Source organism: Sus scrofa, chromosome 8 (genome assembly GCF_054392235.1).
Source record: "Sus scrofa isolate SSC_HxYL_T2T_F1_AM1 chromosome 8, Sscrofa_HxYL_maternal_Yorkshire_Landrace_v2.0, whole genome shotgun sequence".
Classification (NCBI taxonomy): domain Eukaryota; kingdom Metazoa; phylum Chordata; class Mammalia; order Artiodactyla; family Suidae; genus Sus; species Sus scrofa.
This window is the reverse complement of record NC_139390.1, coordinates 103,209,022-103,229,011: the sequence shown is the minus strand read 5'-3', so window position 1 is coordinate 103,229,011 and position 19,990 is coordinate 103,209,022. Positions and strand designations below refer to the sequence as shown.

Sequence of the window (19,990 nt, the reverse complement as noted above, 5' to 3'; positions counted from 1 at the left end):
GAAATGTGTAAAAGGGCGTTTCTGTCATGGCACAGTGGAAACAAATCCGACTGGGAACCATGAGGTTGAATGTTCTATCCTTGGCCTCGCTCAGTGGGTTAGGGATCTGGCGCTGCTGTGAGCTGTGGTATAGGTTGCAGATGCAGCTCGAATCTGGTGTTTCTGTGGCTGTGGTGTAGGCCAGCAGCTTAGTTTTTTATTAGACCCCTAGCCTGGGAACCTCTATATGCTGTGGGTGTGGGCCGTAAAAAAAAAAAAAAATGGGAAAAGGATGTGAATAGACCTTTCTCCAGAGAAGATACATGAATGGCCCATAAGCCTATAAAAAGGTGTTTAGTGTCATTAATCATTAGAGAAATGCAAATAAAAACCCACAATGATATATTGTTTGTACCCATTAGGATGGTGTTATGGACCGAACTGTCTCTCCAAAATTATACGATGAGATCCTAATCCCTATTCCCATGTGTCTGTATTTGAGAGAGGGCCTTTAAGGAGATAATTAAAGTTAAATGAGGCCATAAGGATTGGGTCACTAATAGGACTAGTGACCTTTTAAGAAGAGGAAGAGACACCAGAGATCTCTTTCTTTCTGCATATACACAGAGGAAAGGCCACATGAGGACACACTGAGAAGGCGGTTCTCTGTAAGCCAGGAAGAGAGGCCTCCCCAGAAACCAACACTGCTGGCACTATGATCTTGGACTTCTAGCTTCCAGAACTGTGAGAACACAAATTTGTATTATTTAAGCCCACCAGTCTGTGGTATCTTGTTATAGCAGCTGATCTGACTAATACAGATGTATATTAAAAAAAAAAGTGTGTGGATATTGAAAAATTAGAACCCTGTGCATTGCTCTTGGAAATATAAAATGCCACAGCCAACAAACAGTTTGGCATTTTCTCAAAATGTTAAAACATAATTACCATGTGACCCAACTATCCCACTCCTAGGTACATATCCAAAAGAATTGAAAAGAGGGAGTTTAACAGATATTTATATGCTTATATTTATAGCACCATTATTCATAGTAGCCAGAAAGTGGAAACAATCCAAGAGTCCTTTAACAGATGACTAGATAACCACAATAGGTATATACATACAATGATATATTATTAAACCATATAAAGGAATGAAATACTGATTAATGCTTCAGCATGGATGGACCTTGTGAATATGCTTAGGGTGATATAAAGCAGACTCAGAAGCATGGGTATAGTATGATCTCACTTATATGAGGTACCTAGAAAATCAAATTCAAAGACAAAATAGAATACAGGTCATTGGGGGCTGCAGGGAGAGGGAAAGGGTTAATCATGAATGGATAGAGTTTTTGTTGGGGATGATAAGTTTTTGTTAGAGATTTAAGAATAGTTAAAATTATAAATATCAGGAGTTCCTTTTGTGGCTTAGTGGATTAAAGGATCTGGTATAGCATAGGCCAGCAGCTGCAGCTCCAATTTGACCTCTAGTCTGGGAACTTCCATATGCTGCATCTGTAGCCATAAAAAGAAAAAGAATTATAAGTATCATATATATTTTACTACACACGCAAACTCCCCCCCCCCAAAAAAAAACAGCCCACCACTGATTTCATTAGATAAGTCTTGGGGTGGGGGGGGATGCTTGTGCATGCAGAAGTTTCTGGACCAGGGTTTGAAACTGCACCACAGCAGTGACCTGAGCTATAGTGGTGACAATGCTGGATCCTTAACCACTAAGCCACCAAGTAATTCCTAGATAAGTCTTTAATTATGAGTGGGAACTACTAGGCTCATGGTGACAAATACAAAGTTTCCAAAATTCTAATTTTTGGATGAAAGCCTAAATTTTTCCTCAGTGTTACAGATTCATTTTGTTCATTTTCAAGGAAATGACACAAAACAAAGTCTGAATAACCATAATTTAAAATGATATCACATGATAAGATCAGCTAGTTTAGCTCACACTTTTATCACACAAGGGCTTTGACCTAAGACAGCCATACTAGTTCATATTGCTATATATGCCATAGGCTGGGTAGCTTAAACACCAAATGTTTATTTCTCGCAGATCTAAGATCAGGGTGCCAGCAGATCCCATGTCTGGTGACGGCCTGTTTCCCAGTTTGTAGACAGCCATCTTGTCGTATCCTTACATGGCAGAGAGCAGAGAGAAAAGGAAGTTCTCTAATGTCTCCTCTTAAAAGGGCACTTATCCCACTCATCAGAGCTCTACTGTTATGATTTATTTACCTACTAATGCCATCATGTTGGGGGTTAGAAATTCAACAAACATTTTGTCCATAGCAACAGCCATCATAATTTGATACACTCCAAAATTGTCTTTTCCCCCTGATTGTTATAGAAAACACATATTATAAAATTCACCATCTTAACCATTTTTAAGAGTACAGTTCACTTATGTTAAGTATATTCACATTGTTGTGAAACATCTCATCTCTAGAATGTTCTCATTTTGTAAAACTAAAGCTTCTGGCCCATTTGGTCACACACAGTAAGGCATGTACTCAAGTGTTGAGATTCGTAAAGTCAATTTTTTTTTTCTTTATCAAGGACATCTTAAGTTGAAACTGGCATTGAAAAAAAGAAAGTTTGGAGTTCCCATTGTGGCTCATAAGAAACAAACCCAACTAGCATCCATGAGGACACGGTTTCGATCCCTGGCCTCACGTGGTGGGTTAAGGATCTGGTGTTGCCCTGAGCTGTGGTGTAGGTCACAGATGTGGTTTGGCTCTGGAGTTGTTGTGACTGTGGCGTAGGCCAGTGGCTGCAGCTCCAGTTCGACCCCTACCCTGGGAACTTCCATATGCCACAAGTATGGCCCTAAAAATGCAAAAAAAAAAAGTTCAGTGAGTTCCCTCTGTGACATAATGGGATTGGGGGCATCTCTGCAGTGCCAGGACACAGGTTCTCTCCCCACAGGTGCCTCTATTTATGATTTATTTATTTTGCTTTTTAGGGTTGCACCTGCAGCATATGGAAGTTCCCAGGCTAGGGGTCAAATCGGAGCTGCAGCTGTGCCACAGCCACAGCAACATGAGATCCAAGCCACATCTGTTACCTACACTACAGTTCATGGCAACGCCAGATCCTTAACCCGCTGAGGGAGGCCAGGGATCCAACCCGAATCCTCATGGATACTAGTCAAGTTCTTTAACACTGTGCCACAACAGAAACTCTTACTTTTTACTTTAGCTTGAGAATTTAAGACCTCAACTTTGGTATTTACCCATGTGTTGAACATGAATAGCAGCTCATCTGTAGATCTGTATGTCATCAGTTGAGGAGAATTTTAGGGACTAATGCCTTTTCCACTGCTGAAACTCTCAATAACAAATAAATAGTGTACACTGGTTCAAACATTTGTTTTTTTGTTTTGTTTTTTGATTTGTTTTGTTTTGTTTTTTAGTGCCGAACGTGTGGCACATGGAATTTCCCAGACCAGGGGTCAAATTAGAGCTATGGCCTCTGGCCTTCGCCCCATATCCACAGCAGTGTGGGTATCTGAGCCATATCTGTGACCTACACCACAGCTCATAGCAGTGCTGGATCCTTAGGATCCTTAAACCACCGGGCGAAGCCAGGGATTGAATCCACGTCTTCGCAGATACTAGGTAGGCTTGTTATTGCTGAGTCACAACAGGAACTCCTCAAACATTTGGTTTTGACATATCAGTTTGAATAATTATTTTCCCCCTCAAACAGCAGTTCAAATGCTTCACCTTCGGAAGGTGCACCACTAGTGGGAAGTTATGGATGTACTCCTCATTCATTTCCAAAGTTCCAGCACCCTTCTCATGAGCTTTTGAAGGAAAACGGCTTTACCCAACAAGTGTACCACAAGTATCGGAGAAGATGCCTAAGTGGTAAGATGCTTTCCTTTATATAGCTATATTTAAAAATAAAGCGTAATTCTAAAGAATTCAAATTGTGACATTTAATATCAGGTTAAAATATTCTTTTATTTTGTTATAATTACCTTAAGTAAATGTGTTTATATATATTCTTTTTGTCTTTTTTAGGGCTGCACCCATGGTATATGGAGGTTCCCAGGCTAGGGGTTGAATCAGAGCTGTAGCCCCCAGCCTACACTAAAGCCACAGCAACACAGGATCTGAGCCATGTCTGCAATCTACACCACAGCTCATGACAATGCTCAATCCTTAACCCACTGAACGAGGCTAGGGATAGACCCGCATCCTCATGGATACTAGTCAAGTTAGTTAACCGCTGAGCCACAATGGGAACTCCGTGTTTAAATATATTCTTTGTTATTCATGAATGTGTAGCTTAGACATATTAGGAAATAAAGTTTAGTATATTCTTATTACTATTGACAAATGCTTAAATTTGAGCAATGAGTTAGAAAATGGATTATTCGTTCTTTGTTAAGAAGAAGCCCAAATATATTTTGAGCATTAATAAGTTTCAGCTATTTTTTATGTTTTGTAAAATGTCTGCTGTTTTGACTTTTTCCAGAGAGAAAACGTTTGGGAATTGGCCAGTCCCAAGAAATGAATACCCTCTTTCGTTTCTGGTCCTTTTTCCTCAGAGATCATTTCAATAAAAAAATGTATGAGGAATTTAGACAACTTGCTTGGGAAGATGCAAAAGAAAATTACAGGTCAAATATTTTCTCATATTTATACACTTGAAGGGAGTTTTTAAAAATACTAAAAACTAGTACTGAAGTAGCCTGATTTTGAACTGTGAAAATACCATATCATAACTAGGAGAAGGGCTGTGTTAGTTTTCTACACTACATAGCAAATTACCCCAAAACTCAGACGCTTAAAACAATAAACATATATTTAGGTTTTTTGTTTGTTTGTCTTTTTAGGGCCGCACCTGCAGCATATGGAGGTTCCCAGGCTAGGGGGTCAAAACAGAGCTGTAGCCCCTGGCCTACGCCACAGCCACAGCAATGCCAGATCCCAGCTGCATCTGCAACCTACACCACAGCTCACAACAATGCTGGATCCTTAATCCGCTGAGCGAGGCCAGGGAGCAAACCCGCGTCCTCATGGATGCTAGTCAGATTCATTTCTGCTGAGCTGCAGTGGGAACTCCACATTTATTTGTTCACAGTCAAGAGTGAACTTGGTGGTTCTGGCTCAGGTCTCTCATAGGATTGTAGTCAAGGTATTGAATGGGACTGAAAACTTGACTGACTAGAGGATCTTCTACAGGCTCATTCACAAGGATGTTGGATGTACCGACATACATAGGCCTCCCCCTAGAGCATTTCACAACATGACTTGACCCAGAGCCATCAATCTAAGAAAGGGGGAGAACTTCCATGATGAAAATTTCACTGTCTTATATAACTTATACATGAAAGTGACATCACTTCTTACGTATTAAATGTTCATACAGGATCAGACTGGGTATAATGTAGAAGGAAACTATACAAGTTTGTGGATACCAAGAGGTGGGCTTGTTCAAAATCATCTTAGGGACTGGTACAAAGGCCAATTTAAGTTTGAAAGAAAGATTTTTTCTCTCTCTTGCCCCACCATTACAGATTTCCCTTGGATGTGCATATACATCCCCAAATTGATACATGCTTAGAGCCAAAGCAGTTAAGATTCCTTGAGCCAAGAAAAAGTAAGGCCTCTCATGATATATCCTGACTCTCCTGTTCAATCTCATTTTTTCTTACTACAGTTGACTCTTGAACAATATAGGTTTGAACTACAGAAGTCCACTTATATGCAGTTTTTTTCAGTAACAAATAATACAGTACTGTGTAATCCATGGTTGATCAAATATGTGGATGAGAAACTGTGGGTGTGGATGAACCTTGTATATAGTGTACTGACTTTTAAGTTACACTTGGATTTTTGGCTGGGGGAGTGTTGGCATTCCTAACTACTGCGCTGTTCACAGGTCACCTGTAGTCCTCTAAGCAGCATTGGTCCTGAACTATGTGTTCTCCAATGAACTGCATTCTCTAGACTCCAGACATCTGTGTATATTCTTACCTGTGCTTATTCTTTTCTTTTTCCTCCCTCTGCTTTGCTAACTCTTCTTTTTGTCCATTTTGCTTTCTTGAGAAATGTTCAGGAGAAATTTGTGCCTGTAGGGCTGAGCTGAGAACACACCAAGAGGGTGAGAAGGAACCTGAAGTGGACTCATGCAAGCTATTCATTCCTGGGAAAAGGGAGGAAGGACGATGAGATGGAAGAAGGAAAATGATAATTTTCCACTCAATATTTCTATAAATTTACCCTTATTCAGGTCCTAAAAATGGATTTGTGGAGTTCTCTTGTGGCACAGTGGGTTAAGGACCTGGCATTGTTACGGCAGACACTTGGGTCACTGCTGTGGAGCAGGTTTGATCTCTGGCCTGGGAACTTCCACATTCCACAGGCCTGGCTAAATAAATAAATAAATAATAAAAATGGACTCCTCTTGTAAATCTCAAAAAAGAATCTGTTGTTAATCAGATATTGTGATCTTCAGGAGGAATACAAGAGACTGCAAATTTTTCTGAAAAAAAAATTTACCTTTATACTGACATGTGTGAAAATAAAGCCCATTTAAAATCCTAATCTTGATCAGGAATGATATGGAATGTGTACTTCTCTTTCCGTCTCTTCTGTCCATTATTAACATCTCTAATCAACCCCAGCATTGTTTAACACTGTTCTTGAATTCAGATTTGTAGTTTTTCTTCTCACAGCTTTACCAGTTATTGCCATCTTACCAGAGTTGGCACAAAAGGCAAAATTTGCCATTTCTGATCTAGATGTTCTCTCTCAAACTGTGATTTACTACCCATTAGTGGGTTGTGAAATCAATTTAGTCGTTCTGAGTTACTTTTTTTTTTTTTTTTTTTTTGTCTTTTTAGGGCCACACCTGCAGCATATGGAGGTCCCCAGGCTAGGGGGTCTAATCAGAGCTGTAGCTGCCAGCCTACACCACAGCCACAGCAATGCCAGATCCCAGCTGCATCTGCAACCTACACCACAGCTCATGGCAATGCCAGATCCTTAACCCACTGAGCGAGGCCAGGGATCGAACCCTCAACCTCATGGTTCCTAGTCGTATTTATTTCCATTGAGCCACAATGCGAACTCCCAGATGATTCTTATATGTAGTCAAGTTTAAGAACCCCTGGTATCAATATGATCTCATAAGAGGAATGTCAAGACAGATTTGTCATTCTGCACTGGTGTTCCTTTAGTCCTCAGTCCCCTTAGTCTTCAGTCATATAAGTTTAAGGAATAGCATCATTTATACAGGTAAGGGCTCAGATTAGTGTGTAGTTGGTAGTCTGGCATTTTTCTTGGCGCTTTTCCAAGAAACCTACTTATTCTGGACAGACCATCACTCTCCATCTTGTAAATAAACTGGTTACAGAAGACACATGCATGTGCGCGTGCACCCCCCCCCCGCCCACCACACACACACACCCTTCTTCCTAAGAATAACAGCCAGGCAGAGAAATGAAGAAATTGTAGCCTCTATACTCCACTAAAGCACCCAGAATGACGTAAGGATTCTAAAGGAGGAATTTTTTAATTGTGACATGTTTTAGTTGAGCTAGATTAGATGGTCCCTTTACTGCTGTCCATTGAACTTGCCCATGTCCATGTCATATGTTCTACTCATTACCTAATTGAAGTTGAGCCCAGGTTTCCTGATGCACTGTCCAAAACTTGTCTTTGGCTCTCTAATTATAAGAAGAAACAAATTTGTTTTCTGATCTATCTAGTGATTACAATTCTTTGGCAAAATACCTTTTATTAAATATACTTTACAAAAGTGGAAAGTCTCTCTTAGGAGTCATTTAATTATGTTTTTCCTCTTATAGTTGAATTGGTCAACCACACCCAGGATTTATGGTCCAAGAATACGATCTTCATCTCTCTAGAGATTATATTCATGAGTATTTAGTACTGTATACCAACACACCATTACAAACCTTGGTTTGGGAAAAATCTAAAACATTGCCAATTTGTCACTAAATATTTTGATCAGTTCTTCAGAAATACCAGGGAGACATCCCCCTCTATTGGTCGAAAGAAGTCATACTCTAGTTGGCTAAGGGCTGCCTCTTACTCTGCAGATTCCCAGTATACCTCCATGAGATGCTGTGGCTAAGTCAACAAAAACAAAGCCAGCTATGGATTTCTAATTACCACTTTGGCTAAAAATCTGCCTACCAAAATTACATTTAAAACATTTTTGTTTGGGGTTATTTGTTGCTTGTATCAATGATGTTAAATATGTTTACACTGTCATAGCAAAATTTAATTATAAACTTTTAATTTTTTTTCCCACAGGTATGGATTAGAATGTCTGTTTAGGTTTTATAGTTATGGATTGGAAAAAAAATTCAGACCAGAAATTTTTAAGGATTTCCAAGAAGAAACCAAAAAAGACTTCAAATCTGGTAAAACAAAACAACAACCTTATTCTATTTGGATATTGTAAATATGAGTTTATCAATAAATAGGGAGTTTGTGACTTTTTTTTTAAGGGCATACTATTTAAGACTTTCAGGCCACTATTAGGGTTTGTGATGATGGATGAAGCACTGTATAGCAAGAAGGCCTTTCCTGTAAGTGTTGGAAAATACCCACTCCTACATATTTCCTTTATGGATTTGTATTTTGTTGTTATTTCTTTGACAAACATAACTACTCACTGGTGTTCCATTACATGAAAATTCTATGTAACATGAGCAAGTATGCTTGGAAAGATGGAATAGCACAGTAGGTAACAGCTGCAGGCTCTGGGCTAGATCCCTAAGTCTGAATCCCATTTCTACTACTTAGTAGCTCTGTTGCTATGTGCAAGTTATTTAACCTTGTTAGCCTCAGTTTACTCATCAGTAATGTTCACAACAGCACCTACATTACAGGGTTGTGTATAGTTCAAATTTGTTTAATATCTAATAAACCACTTAAATAATACCTGTTATGTGGACAAATGCTCAATAAATATTAGGGGCCATTACTCATTACAATGTCTTATTCTCAAGATCTAGATAAAGTGTGTATTAGAAGACATGGTTTAATGCTGGTAGGATCATGTTCAGTATGAATCATCTTTAAGAGATTCTGTATAATTTAACGTGTATATATATCCTTCTTTGTTATTAGGTCACCTGTATGGATTAGAAAAGTTTTGGGCTTATCTAAAATATTCTCAATCTAAGACACAGTCTGTTGACCCAGAACTCCAGGAATATCTCTGTAGCTTTAAAAAATTGGAAGACTTCCGTGTTGATGTAAGTTTTAAATCCTTTCCCCTGTATTCTTTTTATTACTCTTATATTTGAGTTATCAGTGACTTTAATTCTATAATTTTTATTTTTTTAACTTTTATTTTGAAAATTTAACTTTCCAGTTTTGAAATCAACTTTGAAACATATGTTAAAATGGTAGTGTTCCCATATACTTTGTTTACCCAAAGTCCCTAAATGTTAATATCTTATATAACCACCGTGCAATTGTTAGTTCACTTTAATATGCACCTATAGCTACACTTTTAATGGATTTAATAACTTTTACCTGGATTTGTTTCTCACTAGCAGTTTGTAAATTTTTCACTTTTTATGTACTTTTATCCTGTAGTTTTTATAACATGTGCTGATATAATATGGATGTAAGGCTCCCCACATAGTAAAATTAGGGTTAGACTGTTATGTGCATATGTAGAGACAGGAAATAGGCTTTAAACAACTTGATTTCAAGAGGAAAAGGAAAACAATAAAAAAAGGGGGGGGATGAACATAAGGAGATAAAGGAAAAGAAGAAAGAAGAAAAAAGAGAAATACGGAAAGAAGAATCAAAAAGAGAAGAAAAGATGGGAGTTCCCTGGTGGCTCAGTGGGTTAAGGGTCCAGCATTGTCACTGTTGTGGCTCTGGTTACTGCTGTGGCGCAGGTTTGATCCCTGGTGCAGGAACTTCTGCATGCATAGAGCAGAAAAGAGAGAGGTGACAGGAAGGTAAGTTCTTCTCTGCTTAGTATTATAATTCATTTGTCTTGTAGCTTTGTGTAAATGAGTTTGATAGCCCAGGGATGTAGTTAATAGAATTGCCTGTGTCTCTGAAATTAAAGAGCTATGGTTCTAGAGTGGTCCTGCCAGATCTGTTACAGAAATGTCTTTGCTCTATAATAGCAACTTTTGCCCTATCTGAACAGCAGCTAAGAATTCAGGAAGTTTCTGTGTGGCTCAGTGGGTTAAGATCTGGCATTGTCACTGGTGCAGCTCTGGTTACAGCTGTGGCCTGGGTTTGATCCCTGACCCAGGACTTCCACATGCCACTGTTGTGGCCAAAATGAAAGAATTAAGGCCTCTGCTTTTAGATACAAAGGAAGTTTGGAAAAGGGTGGGATTAGAGTTGTAAATGCTTTGGAGATGACAGAAGTTGAATAAAGAAGGAAAACAGAAATTCCCATTATGGCTCAGTGGTAATGAACCTGACTAGTTTCCGTGAGGACCTAGTTCAATCCCTGGCCTCGCTCAGTGGGTTAAGGATCCAGCATTGCCATGAGTTGTGGTGTAGGTTACAGATGCAGCTCGGATCCTGCATTGCTATGGCTGTGGCATAGGCCGGCAGCTGAAGCTCATATTTGACCCCTAGCCTGGGAACATCCATATGCCGAGAGTGCGGCCCTACAACAACAACAACAACAAAAAAGGAGTTCCCGTCGTGGCACAGTGGTTAACGAATCCGACTAGGAACCATGAGGTTGCGGGTTCGATCCCTGCCCTTGCTCAGTGGGTTAACGATCCGGCGTTGCTGTGAGCTGTGGTGTAGGTTGCAGATACGGCTCGGATCCCACGTTGCTGTGGCTCTGGTGTAGGCCGGTGGCTACAGCTCCGATTCATCCCCTAGCCTGGGAACCTCCATATGCCGCAGGAGCGGCCCAAGAAATAGCAAAAAAAAAGACAAAAAAAAAAAAAAAAAAAAAAAGAAAGAAAAAGAAAAGTAGAAAGAAGAAGAAAAATAGCCTACCTGAAACATTTTCCTAGAGGCAAGGAACCAGCTTTATGCTTGTGTCCTACTATGTAATTCAAGCCCTAAAACACAGGAGTAGCTTAAAAAACATGTGTTGAGTAAAAGAATGAGCTGATATCATTATGGAAGAAATTTAAGTTTAATACCTTAAATTTCTGTTAAGTGTTTGTTATACTAATAAAATCTACTGAAGCATCACTGTGGTTTCTCTCTGTTAGAAAAGTTTGGGCTTAGATTTTGAAGAGAGGGAAAAATAGTAAAATCATCACTATTGTCTTTCATAATTTACAGCCCCCTATTGGTGAGGAATTTGGAAGAAAAAGACATTCATCTACTTCTGGTGAGGAGAGTAATCGTCGTAGACTTCCATCTAATTCCTCTGCAAAGCCACCAAATGCCGCTAAGACTACACCTGCCAGTCAGCTCCAGGTCCCAATAAACTCCCCCAGGAGGAATGCTTCACAAGAGTCCAGCGACAATTCACACCGGAACAGTGCTGCCTCAGTCTCAACAAATGGTGAACTGCTTGAGAAATAGACTCTTACAAAAATTGTTTGCCCTTGAAATCAACATTTACATCAGTATTTATTTGGGAAAATCTCCTGATGTTTAATTGTGATAATCAGAAAAAAGAAAAAGGAAGAAAAATGGTAGCATTTTTTTCTAGCAAGATAAATTCTAAAAACGTTTTCCCTGATTTCATGAACAAGCATAGTTTTGGTAATCTTTTATAGAGATCCTCTAGTAATGTATTTTGGTCTCAGTATTTCTTTTTCAAAGCCATTGTATATAAGAACAGCATTCCTTGAATATAAACAAAAACAACATAAGGAATGCCTAACATTTCAGCTCATACTTCTTAAAGAAGATATAGTATGTTGTATTCATCTCTTCTATAGAGCTTTCTTAAAAAATCCATTTACCCCACTATCAATTCATATTTGAACTTAACAAAAACAAAGAGATTACGTATATACTTTTTAGATTCAGCAAAAGAATATGAAATGATACATTTACTTTTCTTTTAGATGTATAGTTTAAAGAAAACTTTTTTTTTTTTTTTACAGAAGTAGAAATATATTGCAGTTATATTGAATTTTGGATGTTAGGTTTGCTTCCCTGCCCACTCCCCACAAGTCTCACCTCATGATTTGCATAAGTATTGCTGTATTGGTGTGGAGTGTTCTGAATTGGCATCAGCTGGTTACATATTAGGAGAGATTCACTTTTTGTGATCATATAAACCTGCACAGATAATTGAAAACTGAGTTGGGATCGGTTGGAATACTGTCCTAAATTAATTAAATCTTGCACTATTTTTAATGCATCTGCTGTTTATACATCTTCAGGTGTATTATGTCACAAGTAGATTATCTTCAATTTAAAAGGAGTACATAGTTTTTCCTTTTTGTGTCTCTTAGTTTTGTTTAATGCTTGTAAGGTTTTCAAGAAACGAACTAACTTCTAATTTTTATTGCTGTTGCAACTGATGTGAATGATAGTTTCAGTTTTTGTGGGGCTTAAAATAAAGCACTTATTCTAAATTATTTGAATTGACTTTTAGTTATTTTTGTTTAGAATATAGTTAAAAAGCTGTAATTTTCAAATTTCTGCTAGTAGAAGACCCTTGTATTTTGTAAATGAAGTTTCTATTTTAAACATACTCATTTTTATTTAGTTATATATTTTCCTGTCTTGGCAGAAGCATCTAATTTAATACACTAAATTTATTATTTTCTTTTTGATGTCTTGTTCTTATGGAATGACAGCCCTGAAATACATATCTCCTTTGGATAAATGGATTATTCTTTAGTAAATAAGAGATTTTCATTAGGTTATTTCCCATGAATAAATGCTAGTCTGCAGCTTTATGGTATTTAATATTTGGGAGATCATTCTGATAATTTAAGAAAGAGTCAAATTTGAATATTCAGAATATCTACTTAGATCTTGGAAAGAGAATTCAAACCAACTAATAGATTTAGAATAGTAATTTGTTTTTCTTTTTACAGCCCCACCCGCAGCATATGGAAAGTTCTCCAGGCTGGGGGTTGAATAGGAGCCACTGCAGCTGCTATGCCACAGACACAGCATGCGGAATCCAAGCCACATTTTCGACCTAACTACAGCTCATGACAACACAGGATCCTTAACCCTGAATGAGGCCAGAGATCAAACCCACATCTTCACAGGTACTAGTTGGGTTCATAACCTACTGAGCTATGATGGGAACTCTAAGAGTAATACACTGTTAAATGTTTTCTTAAGTGCATATGTAGCTCTGGTTTTTCAGTGAGAGATTTCCAAACCATGCTTATTAGCTTTAAGTGGTCTCTTGAAATGGTCTAAAAATCTTTCTCAATATCCTTTTTTTGTGTTCAACACATATATCTGAAACTTGTAGTTAACCTAAGATTACTTCCACTGGTCTAAATATGCAATTGTAAATTTGATTTGAAAATTATATATTTTATATGAAACTATATTAATTAGGAGTAATAATTTCATCATATTATTTTGATTATAAAAATAATACATGTACTTTGGGTAGTTTAGAAAAGCACAAAGAAGAAAATAAAGTGCCTCTTAAAAAAGAAAAACAGGGAGTTCCTGTCGTGGCGCAGTGGTTAACGAATCCGACTAGGAAACATGAGGTTGCGGGTTCAATCCCTGCCCTCGCTCAGTGGGTAAAGGATCCGGCGTTGCCGTGAGCTATGGTGTAGGTTGCAGACGTGGCTCGGATCCAGCGTTGCTGTGGCTCTGGCATAGGCCGGTGGCTACAGCTCCGATTTGACCCCTAGCCTGGGAACCTCCATATGCTGCGGGAGCGGCCCAAGAAATAGCAAAAAGACAAAAAATAAATAAAAAGAAAAAAGAAAAACAAAAAACTGGTATCATGCTATACATAAAGCATTATAACCCACTTTTTCACTTAGAGGTGAGCATTTTCTGATGTCATTAATATTTCTACACCAGGACTTTTACAAGTTATGTAATATTCCAGTATATGGATGTACCAAAGTTTATTTTACTATATTGCCTATGGTTGAACATTAGCATATGACTAGGTTGGGCTGTTACGAACAACATCTTAATTAATAATATCCCTTGAGATAAATCTTTGTATTAGTTATTGCCTAGCATAAATTCCTAGAGGTTGAAATTCTAAGTAAAAAATGTATTACCACTTAACACATTCTAGAATTGTTGCACAGTTTATACTTTCACCAATAGCATCTCCTTTTCTATGTCATCACCAACACTGGTTATTATAAATCTTTCTCTTTGGTAGATTGAGAAGCAAAAAATACTATTTTAATGTCATTTTAATCAAGTTACTGATGAGTGATAATTTTTATTCCTTATTACTTGTAGATGGCTTGGTCATATGCTTTATGTTTTCCTTTTGGAGTGATTGTCTTTTTCTGATTGATTTATAGAGCTTTTTTACCTCAAGAATATTAACCCTTTGCTTTCGAACTTTGTTTATGTATGTTTGACATGGTATGTAGTTTTTTGGTAAAAAATTTTAATTTTTTTTTTTTTTTTTTTGGCTTTTCTGGGGCTGCTCCCGCGGCATATGGAGGTTCTCAGGCTAGGGGTCCAATAGAAGCTGTAACCACCGGCCTATGCCACAGCCACAGCAACTCGGGATCCGAGCCGCGTATGTAACCTACACCACAGCTCACAGCAATGCTGGATCCTTAATCCACTGAGCAAGGCCAGGGATTGAACCCGCAACCTCATTGTTCCTAGTCGGATTCGTTAACCACTGCACCACAACGGGAACTCCTAAAAATTTTTAAATTATACCCCTTAAATTCCAAATGTGAAACTCAAGCAAATAAAAGCATTGTTACTCTGTGAAAAGAAAAGCATTATTGACTATAAACCCAAATAGCCTTACTCAAAATTTATATAAGTTCCTAGTGACCTTAGATGCTTTCTTCCTTGTGATTTTGCAGTTTTCAATATTATTAAATAAAAAGGCATCATTAAAGTATTTAAATATAAACTACTTGTCCTTTTAAAGGAATAGGTAAAGCCATTTTTAGAATTCTTTATATTAAAAAGAATTAAAGTTGTGTTTTAAAATACGTATCATTTTAGTTTTTAAATAGATTTTATTATTTAAACGTTTTGCCAGTTTGAGACTTCGCTCTGACATTCTATATTAAATGATAATATTTCTTCCTTCTGTGTTTAATCATAGCTTTCACCTAATTTCTTCACCTTTATGAAACTGCCTATTTTTATTATATAGGAGACTGATCCAAGAGAGTAATATCTAATTATATCGCCGCTAGATGGCAGAATGGAATCAGTCAGATATGTAAGACTTGACAGATGTGTTTGTGTGAGTGTGTGTGTGCGCGCGCGCGTTTTGGAACTCGAACTCCATCTTGTGGTGATATATAATTATATCAATTACTCTTGCATTCCTAAGTCACATGTTCTCAACAACTCCTGATTACCTTGTTATGGCAATGCTAAACTGCTTAGTTATTAGTAAATAAATGCAGCAACAGGGTTAAGGTTTGCATATGGTTAAAGATAAAGATGCTATTTCTTTTTTGTTGTTTCACTTGGAAGTTAGAGGTACTTCATTAGCATTATTTGCGATTAACTCCCAAGATGTAGACAAGGCAAGAAAATTGTAAGATGCGTCTGATTAAATATCTAGCTAACCCAAGTTCCTGTCGTGTCACAGCAGAAATGAATCTGACTAGGAACCATGAGGTTGTGGGTTCCATTCCTGGCCTTGCTCAGTGGGTTGAGGATCTGGTGTTGCTGTGAGCTGTGGTGTAGGTCACAGACACAGCTTGGATCCTTTGTTGCTGTGAATGTGGTGTAGGCTGGCAGCTGTAGCTCTGATTCGACCCCTAGCCTGGGAACCTCCATATGCTGCCAATGTGGCCCTAAAAAGCAAAAAAAAAAAAAAAAAAGATAAACCTAAGCTGTATAGTTAAATCCTGCCTGAAACATAAAGAATTTAAAACTAGATGATATTTGTAGTTCTGTTGTAGCTCAGCACGTTATGAACCCAACTAATATCCATGAGGATGCAGGTTCAATCCCTGGCCTTCGTCAGTGGGTTAAATGATCTGGAGTTGCCATAACCTGTCGTGAAGGCCAGCAGCTGCAGCTCTGATTCACCCCCTAGCCTGGAGCTTTCCTTTGCTGCAGCTGTGCCCTTAAAAAGAAAAAAGAAAAAAAGCAGGATGTGCTTTTTGTTGTTTTGATTTTGTTTCTTCCAGGTCATACTATGACAAGTTTAAAAATTGAATACCCTTCTCAGGGTATTTTAAGGTACGTTAGACTTTCATTACAACATGAACATAATCATATTACTATAATGTTAATGTTTACGTTAATGTTAAAAATTTCTGGTTTCTACTTGAATTCCTTTGAATATAATCTAAGGTGAGACTGACTTTTAATGAGTCAGTAGAACAGTTTTTAGAGGGAAGGTGTGTGAAACCCCAAAATTTAATATGTAGAATTTTTTTTAAAATTTATTTTATTTATTTATTTATTTATTTATTTTTTTTTGCTGTTTCTTGGGCCGCTCCCGAGGCATATGGAGGTTCCCAGGCTAGGGGTTGAATCGGAGCTGCAGCCACCAGCCTACATCAGAGCCACAGCAACGCTGGATCCGAGCCGCGTCTGCAACCTACACCACAGCTCACGGCAACGCCGGATCCTTTACCCACTGAGCAAGGGCAGGGATCGAACCCGCAACCTCATGGTTCCTAGTCGGATTCGTTAACCACTGCGCCACGATGGGAACTCCCAATATGTAGAATTTTAAATACTACAGGTTCTTTTGGGTTGATAATCTATAATTTTATCAAATTCCTACCAGGATTTATGATCCCAAATAAGTTTAAGAATTACTCCTCTAGAAACAGTTTATTTGTCAGAAACATGAATTGAATCCTGGCTTCCCTCACTAAGTTACAGTTATTCACCTACAAAATTTCACTTACCTCATTGTGTTAAAAAGATTAAATGGGAGTTCTTTTGTGGTACAGCAGGATAAGGATCCAGCATTGTCACTGGGTCACTGCTGTAGTGTGGGTTTGATCACTAGCCTGGGAACTTAGACATGCTGTGGGCATATCAAAACAAGATTAAAAAATTAAATGTAAAGCATTTAACACAGTATCTACAAATAATCACTCAGTAAACAGTGTCATTAGAACTAAGAAGTGGATTAGTTATCTTCAGGTATGTAAAGATATTTTCTGCAATAGGCTTTGAATATAATATCGTTTAAAGTCATCATGTGAAATTAATCTACTTAAAACATTTTTAGTAGTAAATTCAGATTCCTTATATTTTTTTTTATTGTCCCAGGTTAATAAGTTATACTTTTCTGCCCTTATGGTGGCTCTCTTACCTCCATGTGAGAAGTAGTAGGGTGTTTAGATGCTGCAGATTCTGAACAACTGGCAAGGGTATAAATTCCTTGAAGCAGTCACCAGGTCATGGATATGGTCTATGGTAATATCTCACTTTTAGTTCTTTCCTCTTGTTTATTCAGTTCACAGTGGTGCTCATTTATGTTTTCCCAACATCACCACAATCTATTACTTTTGTCTCATCATAAATATGCCGTCTCTGAGTGGGATGTGAGAATCTGTCTTTCCATGACCCATGGCCTCTCCCAGGTTCAATGCCACCCTAGTGACTTTGCCACTGCCATTCATTGCTACTTTCTTTTTTTTTTAATCTTTTTTTTTTTCTTAGGGGTGCACCCACAGCATATGGAGGTTCCCAGGCTTGGGGTCTAATTGGAGCTGTAGCTGCCAGCCTATGCCACAGCCACAATAATGCCAGATCTGAGCCGTGTCTGTGATCTACACCACAGCTCATGGCAACGTAGGATCCTTAACCTCCTTAACCCACTGAAGGAGGCCAGGGATTGAACTTGCAACCTCATCGTTCCTAGTCAGATTAGTTTCCACTGTGCCCTGAAGGGAACTCCCATTGCTACTTTCTTTTGCATGAAAGTGTATACAATGTAAGAATCAAGGGAGGCATCAAAATATCTCTGAAGTTTGTCAAAAATACACTTTTAGAAACTCCTTTGTTGTAAAGGCACTGTGTAGTTACACCCACTCAAGTTGGGGGTATGCCCAGAAATACATACATACTGTCAGAGGAGTTTACATAGGCGTGGAACATTTTAAAGGAATCAATTTCCAAATTCTTAACTTCCATAAGTACTCTTTTCTAAAACTGATTTGTCTGATAATATGCTCAAGTTCCTTATTAGGAATAGTCTTTTTTCCATGATATAAAAGAAATCCATTGTCCTTACCCATCCTAAATATTATTCTAGATATGAAAGCCATCATGGGCTACACAGACGTGAAATTTTTAATGATTCATTGAGCTCTCATAACCTCACAGGATTTGCAGAATTACTCTGTATTATAAATATTCCTGTTCAGGGAAAGGCTTTGTGTGTATTTTTGGTTGATGTTCAGTGTGTTAGTGAGAGAGTAGGAACATGTTTTTTTATCAAATCATACAAAATATATACTACAATTACTGTTCTCATTTTATTTCATCTGATAAAATGTTTAAATTTTTATAATTCCTAGTTGTAAGATATTTTATTTTATTGCTTTTTTAGTGCCATGCCTGCAGAATATGGAGGTTCCCAGGCTGGGGTAGAATCAGAGCTACAGCCTCCACTGGCCTACACACAGCTACAGCAACTCAGGATCTGAGCTGCTTCTGTGACCTATACCACAGCTCATGGCAACTCCAGATCCTTAACCTATGATCAAGGCCAGGAATTGAACCTGAATCCTCATGGATACTAGTTGGGTTCGTTAACCACTGAGCTCCAAGTGGAAGCTCCAAGATATATTATTTTCAAATAGCTGCCAGACATCTCTAGAGAGCTGGGACACAGGTTTGATCCCTGGCAGACACAATGGGTTAAGGATCTGCCACTGCTGCAGCTGTGGCATAGGTCACAGAGGCAACTCAGATCTGATCCCTAGCCTGGGAACTCCATATGCCATGGGGTGGCCAAAAAAAAAAAAAAAAAAACTAAAACATTCAATTTTAGTAAATGAAAACCTTCTCTCTCTCTCTCTGTTTTTTTTTTTTTTTTTTTTTGTCTTTTTAGAGCCTCACCCACAGCATATGGAGGTTCCCAGGCTAGGGGTCTAATCAGAGCTGTAGCCGCCCGCCTACACCACAGCTACAGCAATGCCAGATCTGAGCCGCATCTGCAACCTACACCACAGCTCATGGCAATGCTGGATCCTTAACCCACTGAGCAAGGCCAGAGATCGAACCCACAGCCTCATGGTTCCTAGTCGGATTCATTTCTGCTGTGCCTCAACAGGAACTCCAAAACCTTCTCTTTCATTAGATTTCTTTTAAAAATTGGATTGTGGATCTTCTCAAAATAAGCATTTCCAAGAAAACTTTTGGTGAAGATTGTTTAGCTATTTATCCAGTCCATTTCTGCTTCCTCTGGTCACACTGCTAGACTGTATGCTTATCCCCCTGCTGTTTTAGGCTTGCCAGTATAACTGCTTCTGGATACTGGGAGAGGAGGGAGAACCAGAGGTTAAGGGGCACCACTTTTAGATGTGCCTGTGTGCCATCTCCATGCTCATTCTTTCCTCTTTTGACTATGTGGAAGCTACATGTTGAAGACAGCAAAGCCCCAAGGTGGAGGAATTTGTATCCCTGAATCACCATCTAGTCCTTTTTGGGACTCTATATTATCAAGAAATAGTCTTTTATTGTATTAAGCCACCAATAACTTGGAGTTTATCTGTTAGAGTAGTATTACCTTAAATGATTATTTAAAATTTATTACCTATGTGTAGTAATTACCAAAATGTGTATATCAACCATTGTGTATTAATATTTGTAATAATAATCCAGAAGGAAAAAAAAAACTTTTATCATTAGGGCAACTTACGGTCAGAAGAAAATAAATTAAAAAATTAATTATATACTTATTTTTGTTG

The 19,990-nt window shown here is 38.1% G+C and overlaps 2 protein-coding genes across 31 annotated transcripts in view; one reads left to right on the top strand and one right to left on the bottom strand.

Moving 5' to 3' along the window:
• The window catches only part of LARP1B (La ribonucleoprotein 1B), a 103,745-nt gene extending 91,216 nt beyond the window's left edge, over positions 1-12,529 (top strand). For 17 of the 30 annotated variants that reach the window (XM_084972893.1, XM_084972901.1, XM_084972896.1 and 14 more), the window contains 5 exons: positions 3,709-3,869; positions 4,483-4,627; positions 8,295-8,404; positions 9,117-9,244; positions 11,274-12,529. In XM_084972893.1, the coding sequence (XP_084829019.1) occupies positions 3,709-3,869; positions 4,483-4,627; positions 8,295-8,404; positions 9,117-9,244; positions 11,274-11,519 (790 nt within the window). In that variant the 3' untranslated portion in view covers positions 11,520-12,529. Of the gene's footprint in view, positions 1-606; positions 724-3,708; positions 3,870-4,482; positions 4,628-5,527; positions 5,725-8,294; positions 8,405-9,116; positions 9,245-11,273 lie in introns of those variants that run through there. The other 13 variants (XR_014812997.1, XR_014812996.1, XR_014812995.1 and 10 more) reach the window with 7 other exon arrangements.
• Positions 1-19,990, bottom strand: part of MFSD8 (major facilitator superfamily domain containing 8) — a 449,919-nt gene that overhangs the window by 207,086 nt on the left and 222,843 nt on the right. The window lies entirely within an intron of this gene.